General features: G+C 54.4%; 1 protein-coding gene across 1 annotated transcript; it reads right to left on the reverse strand.

Annotated features, from left to right (window-relative positions):
* Positions 1-828: 828 nt before the first annotated feature.
* On the reverse strand, positions 829-11,502 carry BACC1 (BPTF associated chromatin complex component 1). Its single transcript, XM_080364597.1, has 5 exons — positions 11,409-11,502; positions 5,374-5,475; positions 5,054-5,253; positions 1,045-1,140; positions 829-956 (listed from the first exon to the last, which is right to left on the reverse strand). Exons 1-4 carry the CDS (start codon positions 11,444-11,446, stop codon positions 1,046-1,048), a joined length of 435 nt encoding a protein of 144 aa, XP_080220723.1. The 5' UTR covers positions 11,447-11,502; the 3' UTR covers positions 829-956; position 1,045.
* Positions 11,503-13,647: the final 2,145 nt, after the last annotated feature.

The following is a 13,647-nucleotide window of genomic DNA, read 5'->3' on the forward strand; positions in this document are numbered from 1 at the left end:
CCAAATCCTCCTGTACCCCCATAGACCCCCCTGTACCCCCAAATTCAACCCCCCCAAACCCCCTGTACCCCCAAATCCCCCCATAGACCCCCCAAATTCAACCCCCCCCAGACCCCCCCGTACCCCCAAATCCCCCCATAGACCCCCCCCAATCCCCCCCCCCCGTACCCCCAAATCCCCCCATTGGTGTCACCCCAATAAAGGCTCCAACTCAACACCCCAACTTGTGGGGGGACCCCAAATTTTTAATGGGGGGGGGAAAGGGGGGGACACCCCAAAATAAGGGGGGGGGGGGTCCCCAATGATTTTGGGGGGGGTGGGGGGGTTGGGGGGACCCCAAATGTTTGGGGGAGTCTCAGAGATTTGGGGGGGGACCCCAAATATTTGGGGGGTCCAAGGGACTTATGGGGGGACCCCAAATGTTTGGAGGTGTCCAAGGGGGTTTGGGGGGGACCCCAAATATTTGGGGGGGGGTCTGGGGGTTTATGGGGGGACCCCAAATATTTGGGGGGTCCAAAGGTGTTTGGGAGGGACCCCAAATGTTTGGGGGGTACAGGGGGGGACCCCAAATGTTTGGGGGGGTCTGGGGGGTTTTGGGGGGGACCCCAAATGTTTGGGGGTCAATGGGGGTTATGGGGGGACCCAAAACTTTGGGGGGTATGGGGGGGTTTGGGGGGGACCCCAAAACTTTGGGGGGTACAGGGGGGAACCCCAAATGTTTGGGGGCTCTGGGGGTTTATGGGGGGACCCCAAATATTTGGGGGGTCCAGGGGGGGTTATGGGGGGACCCCAAATATTTGGGGGGTCTGGGGGGGACCCCAAAACTTTGGGGGGTCGTGGGGGTTATGGGGGGACCCCAAATATTTGGGGGGGTCTGGAGGGGGTTTGGGGACCCCAAATGTTTGGGGGGGTCTGGGGGGGTCTCAATGTCCAGGGGGGTCCCCAAGTTGCTTCATCTGCAAAGAGGTGACAAAGTTTAGTTTGGGGGGGTCCCCATGATTTTGGGGACCCCTCCCCAATTTTGGGGTCCCCCCCCCCCGTTACCTTATTCAAAGTGGAGGCGCTTGGCGGGGGGGGGGTCCCCAAAACCTTCAATGTCCACGAGGTCCCCGGAGGTGTCGCTGTCACCTGGGGGGGGATCTGGGGGGGGGACACCCCAAAATATGGGGGGAGGGGGGGGTTAGAGATATGGGGGGGACCCCAAAATATGGGGGGGACCCCAATTTATTAAAGGGGGGGGGAGAGATATGGGAGGGACCCCAATATTAAAGTGGGGGGGGAGAGATACGGGGGGGACCCCAATATTAAAGGGGGGGTAAGATATGGGGGGACCCCGAAATTTAAGGGGGGAGGATAGAGATATGGGGGGGACCCCAAAATATGAGGGGACCCCAATATTAAAGGGGTGGGGAGATATATGGGGGGGACCCCAAAATATGGGGGGACCCCAATATTAAAGGGGGGGGGAGATATATGGGGGGGACCCCAAAATATCGGGGGACCTCAATATTAAAGGGGGGAGTAGAGATATGGGGGGGAACCCAAAATATGGGGGACCCCAATATTAAAGGGGGGGGGAGAGATAAGGGGGGGACCCAAAAATTAAAGGGGAGTTAGAGATATGAGGGGGACCCCAAAATATGGAGGGACCCCAATATTAAAGGGGGGGAAGATATGGGGGGACCCCAAAATATGGGGGGGACCCCAATATTTAAGGGGGGCATAGAGATATGGGGGGGACCCCAATTTATTAAAGGGGGGGGTAAGATATGAGGGGACCCCGAAATTTAAGGGGGGGGGATAGAGATATTGAGGGGACCCTAAAATATGGGGGGACCCCAAAATTTAAGGGGGGGGGGGAGATATGGGGGGGACCCCAATATTAAAGGGGGGAGGGGGAAGATATGGAGGGACCCCGAAATTAAAGGGGGGGGGGGGTGAATTGGGCCATGGGGGAGGAGTCAAGGAGGGGACCCCCAAAATCAATGGGGGGTTCCATGGGGGTCGGGGGGGGGACCCCTCAAATCTAAAGGGGGGATGGAGGGTCCATGGGGGGGGGGGGGGTCAATGGGGCCATGGGGGAGGGGACCCCAAAACTAATGGGGGGGTGGGGGCAATGGGGCCATGGGGGAGGGGTCAAGAGGGGTCCCCCCAAAATCAATGTGGGGGGGGTCACTAGGGGTTCCCCCAAAATCAATGGGGGGGTCCATGGGGGTCAGGGGGGGAGACCCCAAAATCAATGGGGGGGGGGGGGGGCGGGGGGATCAATGAGTCCATGGGGGAGGGGTCAAGGGGGGGACCCCAAAATCAATGGGGGGGGGTCAATTGGACCATGGGGGAGGGGTCAAGGGGGGGACCCCCCAAAGTCAATGGGGGGGATCAATGGGTCAATGGGGGAGGGGTCAATGGGGGGTCCCTCCAAAATCAATGGGGGGGGGTCAATGGGTCAATGGGGGAGGGGTCAAGGGGGGGACCCCAAAATCAATGGGGGGGGTCAATTGGACCATGGGGGAGGAGTCAAGGGGGGGTCCCCCCAAAATCAATGGGGGGGGGGGTCACTGAGGGTCCCCCCAAAATCAATGGGGGGGGGTCAATTGGACCATGGGGGAGGGGTCAAGGGGGGGACCCCCCAAAGTCAATGGGGGGGATCAATGGGTCAATGCGGGAGGGGTCAATGGGGGGTCCCTCCAAAATCAATGGGGGGGGGGGTCACTGAGGGTCCCCCCAAAATCAATGGGGGGGGGTCAATGGGTCAATGGGGGAGGGGTCAAGGGGGGGACCCCAAAATCAATGAGGGGGGTCAATTGGACCATGGGGGAGGGGTCAAGGGGGGGGTCCCCCTAAAATCAATGGGGGGGGTCAATGGGTCAATGGGGGAGGGGTCAAGGGGGGGTCCCTCCAAAATCAATGGGGGGGGGGGGGTCACTGAGGGTCCCCCCAAAATCAATGGGGGGGGGTCAATGGGTCAATGGGGGAGGGGTCAAGGGGGGGACCCCAAAATCAATGGGGGGGGTCAATTGGACCATGGGGGAGGAGTCAAGGGGGGGGGTCCCCCCAAAATCAATGGGGGGGGGTCAATGGGTCAATGGGGGAGGAGTCAAGGGGGGGTCCCTCCAAAATCAATGGGGGGGGGGGTCACTGAGGGTCCCCCAAAATCAATGGGGGGGGTCAATGGGTCAATGGGGGAGGGGTCAAGGGGGGGACCCCAAAATCAATGGGGGGGGTCAATTGGACCATGGGGGAGGAGTCAAGGGGGGGGTCCCCCCAAAATCAATGGGGGGGGGGGGGTCACTGAGGGTCCCCCAAAATCAATGGGGGGGGGTCAATGGGTCAATGGGGAGGGGTCAAGGGGGGGGTCCCCCAAAGTCAATGGGGGGGATCAATGGGTCAATGGGGGAGGGGTCAATGGGGGGTCCCTCCAAAATCAATGGGGGGGGGGGGTCACTGAGGGTCCCCCAAAATCAATGGGGGGGGGGTCACTGAGGGTCCCCCCAAAATCAATGGGGGGGGGGTCAATGGGTCAATGGGGGAGGGGTCAAGGGGGGGACCCCAAAATCAATGGGGGGGGTCAATTGGACCATGGGGGAGGGGTCAAGGGGGGGGTCCCCCCAAAGTCAATGGGGGGGATCAATGGGTCAATGGGGGAGGGGTCAATGGGGGGTCCCTCAAAAATCAATGGGGGGGGGGGTCACTGAGGGTCCCCCCAAAATCAATGGGGGGGGGTCAATGGGTCAATGGGGGAGGGGTCAAGGGGGGGGTCCCCCCAAAGTCAATGGGGGGGATCAATGGGTCAATGGGGGGGGGTCAATGGGTCAATGGGGGAGGGGTCAAGGGGGGGACTCCAAAATCAATGGGGGGGGTCAATTGGACCATGGGGGAGGGGTCAAGGGGGGGGTCCCCCCAAAATCAATGAGGGGGGGTCAATGGGTCAATGGGGGAGGGGTCAAGGGGGGGTCCCTCCAAAATCAATGGGGGGGGTCAATTGGACCATGGGGGAGGGGTCAAGGGGGGGGGTCCCCCCAAAATCAATGGGGGGGGGGTCAATGGGGGAGGGGTCAAGGGGGGGACCCCAAAATCAATGGGGGGGGTCAATTGGACCATGGGGGAGGGGTCAAGGGGGGGACCCCCCAAAGTCAATGGGGGGGATCAATGGGTCAATGGGGGAGGGGTCAATGGGGGGTCCCTCCAAAATCAATGGGGGGGGGTCAATGGGTCAATGGGGGAGGAGTCAAGGGGGGGTCCCTCCAAAATCAATGAGGAGGGGGGGTCACTGAGGGTCCCCCCAAAATCAATGGGGGGGGGGTCAATGGGTCAATGGGGGAGGGGTCAAGGGGGGGACCCCAAAATCAATGGGGGGGGTCAATTGGACCATGGGGGAGGAGTCAAGGGGGGGGTCCCCCCAAAATCAATGGGGGGGGGGGTCACTGAGGGTCCCCCCAAAATCAATGGGGGGGGGTCAATGGGTCAATGGGGGAGGGGTCAAGGGGGGGACCCCAAAATCAATGGGGGGGGTCAATTGGACCATGGGGGAGGGGTCAAGGGGGGGGACCCCAAAATCAATGGGGGGGGTCAATTGGACCATGGGGGAGGAGTCAAGGGGGGGGTCCCCCCAAAATCAATGGGGGGGGGTCAATGGGTCAATGGGGGAGGGGTCAAGGGGGGGTCCCTCCAAAATCAATGGGGGGGGTCAATTGGACCATGGGGGAGGGGTCAAGGGGGGGGGTCCCCCCAAAATCAATGGGGGGGGGGGTCACTGAGGGTCCCCCAAAAATCAATGGGGGGGGGGCAATGGGTCAATGGGGGAGGGGTCAAGGGGGAGACCCCAAAATCAATGGGGGGGGTCAATTGGACCATGGGGGAGGGGTCAAGGGGGGGGTCCCCCCAAAATCAATGGGGGGGGTCAATGGGTCAATGGGGGAGGGGTCAAGGGGGGTTCCCCCCAAATCAATGGGGGGGTCCATGGGGGTCAGGGGGGGGGGATCCCCCAAATCTAAAGGGGGGATGGGGGGGGTCCCCCCAAAATCAATGTGGGGGGAGGGGGGGGGGTCCCCACCTGCCGCTTTGTGCTTCTTGCCGGGGGGGTCATGGGGGGTCACGGGGGCGGGGGAGGGGGGGACCCCAAGTTGGGGTGTCCCCCCTCCCCCCCCCCCTTTCCGGGGCCCCTTTTTGGGGGAGTCCCCCTGGGGGGGGTGGGGGAGGGGCAGCCCGGCCTCTTCGTAACTTTTCCTCTTGGCGGCCGCTTTGATTTGAGCCCTGGAAACCCAATTAAACGCCTCATTAATTAATGAGGGGGGCGGGGTTAATGAGTGGGGGGGGTTAATGGGGGGGGAGGGGAGCTCATTAGGGTGCTAACGAGCCCTATGTGTTAATTACAGGGTCCGCTCCTTGATGAGGGCGCTGATCCGGTTGAGGTCGTCGCCGAAGCGTCGCACGGCGGCGCGGAGCTGATCCAGCTCCTGCGGGGTCCACTTGGCGCTGGGGGGGGGGCCTATAGCGTCTATACGTGCTCTATAGGGACCCTATGGCGTCTATATGGACCCTATGGTGTCTGTATGTATCCCATGTGGGACCTAGATGGACCCCAGAGTACCTATATGGACGCTAGATGGATCCTACAGCAGCCATGAGTACCCTATATGGACCCTACATGCACCCTAGAGCACCCATATGGACCCTATATGGACCCTACGGCACCTATATGTACCCTATGTGGACCCTAGATGTACTCTAGAGTACCTATATGTACCCCATGGGGAGCCTAGAGCACCTATATGTACCCTAGATGGACCCTAGATGGACCCTAGATGGACCCTAGAGCACCTATATGGACCCTAGAGCACCTATATGGACCCTATATGGACCCTACAGCACCTATATGTACCCTATGTGGACCCTACATGTACTCTAGAGCACCTATACATACCCTACATGTGACCTAGACACACCCTATAACATCTATACATAGCCTACATGGACCCTAGATGAACCCTAGGGCACATATATGGACCTCATGGGAAGCCTAGAGCACCTATACGTACCCTACATGTAACCTAGACACACCCTATAGCATCTATACATACCCTATATGGACCCTAGATGTACCCCAGAGCACCTATATGGACCCCATGGGGAGCCTAAAGCACCCATACGTACCCTATGTGGACCCTAGATGGACCCTAGAGCACCTATATGGACCCTATATGGACCCTACAGCACCCATACATACCCTATGTGGACCCTACATGCACCCTAGAGCACCTATATGGACCCTACATGGACCCTAGAGCACCTGTATCTACCCCATGGGGAGCCTAGAGCACCTATACGAACCCTATACGTACCCTAGACATACCCTATAGCATCTATACGTACCCTACATGTAACCTAGACACATCCTATAGCATCTATACATACCCTATATGGACCCTAGAGGTACCCTAGAGCACCTATATGTACCCCATGGGCAGCCTAGAGCACCTATACGTACCCTACAAGGACCCCAGAACACCTAGAGATACCCTATGAGAAGCCTATAGCATCTATACGTAGCATATATATACCCTAGACCATCTATACATACGCTATATGTACCCTATAGTTACCCTATAGCATCCATACCTATGCTATGGGGAGCCTATAGCATCTATACGCACCCTAGGCATACCCTATAGCATCTATACATACCCTACACATACCTATACACACCCTATACGCACCCTATACGTACCATAGACATACCCTACGGCATCTATACATCCCCTACATAGACCCTAGATGGACCCTAGAGCACCTATACATACTCTAGACATACCCTATACACACCCTATACACCTATACGTACCCTATATGTAACCTATACATACCCTATACGTACGCTATACACACCCTATAGCACCTATACATATCCTAGACATACCCTATACATACCCTATAGCATCTATACACACCCTGTACACACCCTATACACACCCTATAGAGACCCTACAGCACCTACATGGACCCTATACATACCCTATAACACCTATATGCACCCTAGACATACCCTATAGCACTTATACATGCCCTATACGCACTTTAGACGTACCCTATAGCACTTATACACACCCTATACACACCCTATAGCACCTATATGTACCCTAGACATACTCTAGACACACCCTATACACCTATACGTACCCTAGATGTACCCTAGAGCACCTATACATACCCTATACATACACTATAGCACCTATAGCGTCCTATACATACCCTATAGAAACCCTATACATACGCTATGCACACCCTATAGAGACCCTATACACACCCTACAGAGACTCTATACACACCCTATAGAGACCCTATACATACCCTATGGAGACCCTATACATACCCTATGCACACCCTATAGCACCTATAGCACCTATACAGATCCTAGAGTACCTATACAGACCCTATACACAGCCTACAGCACCTGTACATACTCTATAGCACCTATACATACACTATAGAGACCCTATAGCACCTATACACACTCTATAGCACCTATACATACACTATAGCGCCTATAGCACCTATACATACGCTACGACACCTACACGTACCCTTTAGAGACCCTACAGCACCTATACACACCCTATAGAAACTCCATAGCACCTATACACACCATATAGAGACCCTCTAGCACCTATAGCATCTACAGCAGCTATACACACTCTATAGAGACCCTATAGCACCCAGAGATACCCTATAGATACCCTATGGGGAGCCTATAGCACCTATAAATACCCTATAGACAACCTATAGATACCCTATTGATACCCTTGAGATACCCTATAGATACCTTATAGCACCTATACATACCAAATGGACACCCTATAGATACTCTATGGGGAGCCTACAGCACCTATACATAACCTATAGCACCTATAGAACCTACAGACACCCTATAGAAACCCCCAAACCCCCCATATGGGCCCCATAACAACCCCAAACCCCCATAGTGACCCCATAGGGACCCCATAGACACCCCATAGGACCCCCCCAATCTATAGGTCCCCTATAGGTCCCTATAGGTCCCATGTCTTACCCGGCGAGAGAGGAGTCGCAGACCCCTATAGGGACCCCAAACCCCCCATATGGGCCCCATAATGACCCCAAACCTCCATAGTGGCCCCATAGAGACCCCCCCAATCTATACATCCCCTATAGGTCCCTATAGGTCCCATATCTCACCTGGTGGGGGAGGACTCACACACCCCTATAGGAACCCTGTGACCCCCCATAACGCCCCCAAACCCCCATAGTGACCCCATAGGGACCCCATAGAGACCCCATAGGACCCCCCCCATTCTATACATCCCCTATAGGTCCTCTATAGGCCCCATATCTTACCCAGCTGGGGAGGAGTCGCATACCCCTATAGGGACCCCAAACCTCCCATATGGGCCCCATAATAACCCCAAACCCCCATAGTGACCCCATAGAGACCACATAGGGACCCCCTCCCATCTATAGGTCCCCCCCATTCTATACATCCCCTATAGGTCCCATATCTTACCTGGAGGGGGAGGAGTCACAAACCCCTATAGGGACCCCAAACCTCCCATATGGGCCCCATAATGACCCCAAACCCCCATATGGACCCCATACAGACCCCATAGGGACCCCATAGGACAACCAAATTCTATAGGTCCCCTATAGGTCCCATATCTCACCTGGCGGGGGAGGACTCACACACCCCTATAGGAACCCTGTGACCCCCCATAACCCCCCCAAACCCCCATAGTGACCCCATAGTGACCCCATAGGGACCCCATAGAGAACCCCCCCGATCTATAGGTCCCCTATAGGTCCCTATAGGCCCCATATCTCACCCGGCGGGGGAGGAGTCGCAGACCCCTATAGATACCCCAAACCTCCCATAGAGGCCCCATAATAACCCCAACCCCCCATAGTGACCCCATAGAGACCCCCCCAATCTATACATCCGCTATAGGTCCCTATAGGTCCCATATCTCACCTGGTGGGGGAGGACTCACACACCCCTATAGGAACCCTGTGACTCCCCATAACCCCCCCAAACCCCTATAGTGACCCCATAGGGACCCCATAGAGACCCCCCCCGATCTATAGGTCCCCTATAGGTCCCTATAGGCCCCATATCTCACCCGGCGGGGGAGGAGTCGCAGACCCCTATAGGGACCCGAAACCTCCCATAGAGACCCCATAATAACCCCAACCCCCCATAGGACCTCCCCTCACTCTATAGGTCCCCCCCATTCTATACATCCCCTATAGGTCCCATATCTCACCTGGTGGGGGAGGACTCACACACCCCTATAGGAACCCTGTGACCCCCCATAACCCCCCCAAACCCCCATAGTGACCCCATAGGGACCCCATAGGGACCCCCCCCGATCTATAGGTCCCCTATAGGTCCCTATAGGCACCATATCTCACCCAGCGGGAGAGGAGTCGCAGACCCCTATAGGGACCCGAAACCTCCCATAGAGACCCCATAATAACCCCAACCCCCCATAGTGACCCCATAGAGACCCCCCCAATCTATACATCCCCTATAGGTCTCTATAGGTCCCATATCTCACCCGGCGGGGGAGGACTCACACACCCCTATAGTGACCCTGTGACCCCCCATAACGCCCCCAAACCCCCATAGGGACCCCATAGTGACCCCATAGACACCCCATAGGATCCCCCCAATCTATAGGTCCCCTATAGGTCCCTATAGGCACCATATCTCACCCGGCGGGGGAGGACTCACACACCCCTATAGGAACCCTGTGACCCCCCATAACCCCCCCAAACCCCCATAGTGACCCCATAGAGACCCCATAGGGACCCCATAGGGACCCCCCCCGATCTATAGGTCCCCTATAGGTCCCTATAGGCGCCATATCTCACCCAGCAGGAGAGGAGTCGCAGACCCCTATAGGGACCCCAAACCTCCCATAGAGACCCCATAATAACCCCAACCCCCCACAGGACCTCCCCCACCATCTATAGGTCCCCCCCATTCTATAGGTCCCCTATAGGTCCCATATCTCACCTGGTGGGGGAGGACTCACACACCCGTATAGGAACCCTGTGACCTCCCATAACCCCCCCAAACCCCCATAGTGACCCCATAGGGACCCCATAGGGACCCCCCCCGATCTATAGGTCCCCTATAGGTCCCTATAGGCGCCATATCTCACCCAGCAGGAGAGGAGTCGCAGACCCCTATAGGGACCCCAAACCTCCCATATGGGCCCCATAATAACCCCAGCCCCCCATAGGGACCCCATAGGACCTCCCCCCACTCTATAGGTCCCCCCCATTCTATACATCCCCTATAGGTCCCATATCTCACCTGGTGGGGGAGGAGTCGCAGACCCCTATAGGAACTCCAAACCTCCCATATGGGCCCCATAACGACCCCAAACCCCCATAGTGACCCCATAGGACCTCCCCCCACTCTATAGATCCCCCCCATTCTATAGGTCCCTATAGGCGCCATATCTCACCCAGCGGGAGAGGAGTCGCAGACCCCTATAGGAACCCCAAACCTCCCATATGGGCCCCATAACGACCCCAAACCCCCATAGTGACCCCATAGACACCCCATAGAGACCTCCCCAATCTATACATCCCCTATAGGTCCCCTATAGGTCCCATATCTCACCCGGCGGGGGAGGAATCGCAGACCCCTATAGGGACCCCAAACCCCCCATATGGGCCCCATAATGACCCCAAACCCCCATAGTGACCCCATAGAGACCACATAGGGACCCCCCCCCGATCTATAGGTCCCCTATAGGTCCCTATAGGCGCCATATCTCACCCGGCGGGGGAGGACTCACACACCCGTATAGGAACCCTGTGACCCCCCATAACCCCCCCAAACCCCCATAGTGACCCCATAGGGACCCCATAGGACCCCCCCTGATCTATAGATCCCCTATAGGTCCCTATAGGCGCCATATCTCACCCGGCGGGGGAGGACTCACACACCCCTATAGGAACCCTGTGACCCCCCATAACCCCCCCAAACCCCCATAGTGACCCCATAGGGACCCCATAGGACCCCCCCTGATCTATAGATCCCCTATAGGTCCCTATAGGCGCCATATCTCACCCGGCGGGGGAGGACTCACACACCCGTATAGGAACCCTGTGACCCCCCATAACCCCCCCAAACCCCCATAGTGACCCCATAGGGACCCCATAGGACCCCCCCTGATCTATAGATCCCCTATAGGTCCCTATAGGCGCCATATCTCACCCGGCGGGGGAGGACTCACACACCCCTATAGGAACCCTGTGACCCCCCATAACCCCCCTAAACCCCCATAGTGATCCCATAGGGACCCCATAGAGACCCCCCCCCATCTATAGGTCCCCTATAGGTCCCTATAGGCGCCATATCTCACCCGGCGGGGGAGGAGTCGCAGACCGGGTGCAGCTGCATCGTCAGCTCCCCCAGTTTGGTGAAGGCGGCGCCGGCGGCCGAGAAGATCTCACCGACCTGCGCATACTGGTTAGACTGGTTTATACTGGTTTATACTGGTTTGGATTGGTTTATACTGGTTTGGACTGGTTATACTGGTTTGGACTGGTTTGGATTGGGTTGGACTGGGTTGGGCTGGTTATACTGGTTTGGACTGGGTTGGACTGGGTTGGATTGGTTTATACTGGTTTGGATTGGTTTATACTGGTTTGGACTGGGTTGGACTGGGTTGGACTGGTTTGGATTGGTTTGGGCTGGTTTGGACTGGGTTGGACTGGGTTGGACTGGTTTGGATTGGTTTGGGCTGGTTTGGACTGGTTTGGACTGGGTTGGACTGGTTTGGATTGGTTTGGGCTGGTTTGGACTGGGTTGGACTGGGTTGGACTGGTTTGGATTGGTTTGGACTGGGTTGGACTGGGTTGGATTGGTTTATACTGGTTTGGACTGGTAATACTGGTTTGGACTGGGTTGGATTGGGTTGGACTGGGTTGGACTGGGTTGGACTGGGTTGGACTGGGTTGGGCTGCTTATACTGGTTTGGACTGGGTTGGACTGGGTTGGACTGGTTATACTGGGTTATACTGGTTATATTGGTTTGTATTGGTTTGTACTGGTTATACTGGATTGTACTGGTTTGTACTGGTTATACTGGTTTGTACTGGTTATACTGGGTTATACTGGGTTATACTGGTTTGTACTGGTTATACTGGGTTGGACTGGTTTGTATTGGTTTGTAATGGTTTGTACTGGTTATATTGGTTTGTATTGGTTTGTACTGGTTATACTGGGTTATACTGGATTATATTGGTTTGTATTGGTTTATACTGGTTATACTGGGTTATATTGGTTTGTATTGGTTTGTACTGGTTATACTGGGTTATATTGGTTTGTATTGGTTTGTACTGGTTATACTGGGTTATATTGGTTTGTATTGGTTTCTACTGGTTTGTATTGGTTTCTACTGGTTATATTGGTTTGTATTGGTTTGTATTGGTTTGTACTGGTTATATTGGGTTATATTGGTTTGTATTGGTTTGTACTGGTTATACTGGTTATACTGGGTTATACTGGTTTGTATTGGTTTGTATTGGTTTGTACCGGTTATACTGGGTTATACTGGGTTATACTGGTTTGTATTGGTTTGTATTGGTTTCTACTGGTTATACTGGTTTGTATTGGTTCGTACTGGTTATACTGGTTTATATTGGTTTGTACTGGTTATACTGGGTTATAGTGGGTTATACTGGGTTATACTGGTTTGTATTGGTTTGTACTGGGGGCACTGGGAGGGTCTCACCAACCTGTAACTGGTTATACTGGGGGAAGTGGTTATTCTGGTTATACTGGTTATACTGGGTTATACTGGGTTATATTGGGGAACTGGTTATACTGGGTTATACTGGGTTATAGTGGTTACACTGGGTTATACTGGTTTATACTGGTTTAACTGGTTTATAATGGGATAAACTGGTTTATAATGGGATAAAGTGGTTTATAATGGGATGAACTGGTTTATAATGGGATGAACTGGTTTATAATGGGATAAACTGGTTTATAATGGGATGAACTGGTTTATAATGGGATGAACTGGTTTATAATGGGATAAACTGGTTTATAATGGGATAAACTGGTTTATAATGCGATAAACTGGTTTATAATGGGATGAACTGGTTTATAATGGGATGAACTGGTTTATAATGGGACGAACTGGTTTATAATGGGATGAACTGGTTTATAATGGGATAAACTGGTTTATAATGGGATGAACTGGTTTATAATGGGATGAACTGGTTTATAATGGGACGAACTGGTTTATAATGGGATGAACTGGTTTATAATGGGATGAACTGGTTTATACTGGGATGAACTGGTTTATAATGGGATGAACTGGTTTATACTGGGATGAACTGGTTTATAATGGGATAAACTGGTTTATAATGGGATGAACTGGTTTATAATGGGATGAACTGGTTTATAATGGGATGAACTGGTTTATAATGGGATGAACTGGTTTATACTGGGATAAACTGGTTTATAATGGGACGAACTGGTTTATAATGGGATAAACTGGTTTATAATGGGATGAACTGGTTTATAATGGGATAAACTGGTTTATAATGGGATAAACTGGTTTATAATGGGATAAACTGGTTTATAATGGG

Source organism: Nesoenas mayeri (assembly GCF_963082525.1).
Source record: "Nesoenas mayeri genome assembly, contig: SCAFFOLD_142, whole genome shotgun sequence".
Taxonomy (NCBI): Eukaryota; Metazoa; Chordata; class Aves; order Columbiformes; family Columbidae; genus Nesoenas; species Nesoenas mayeri.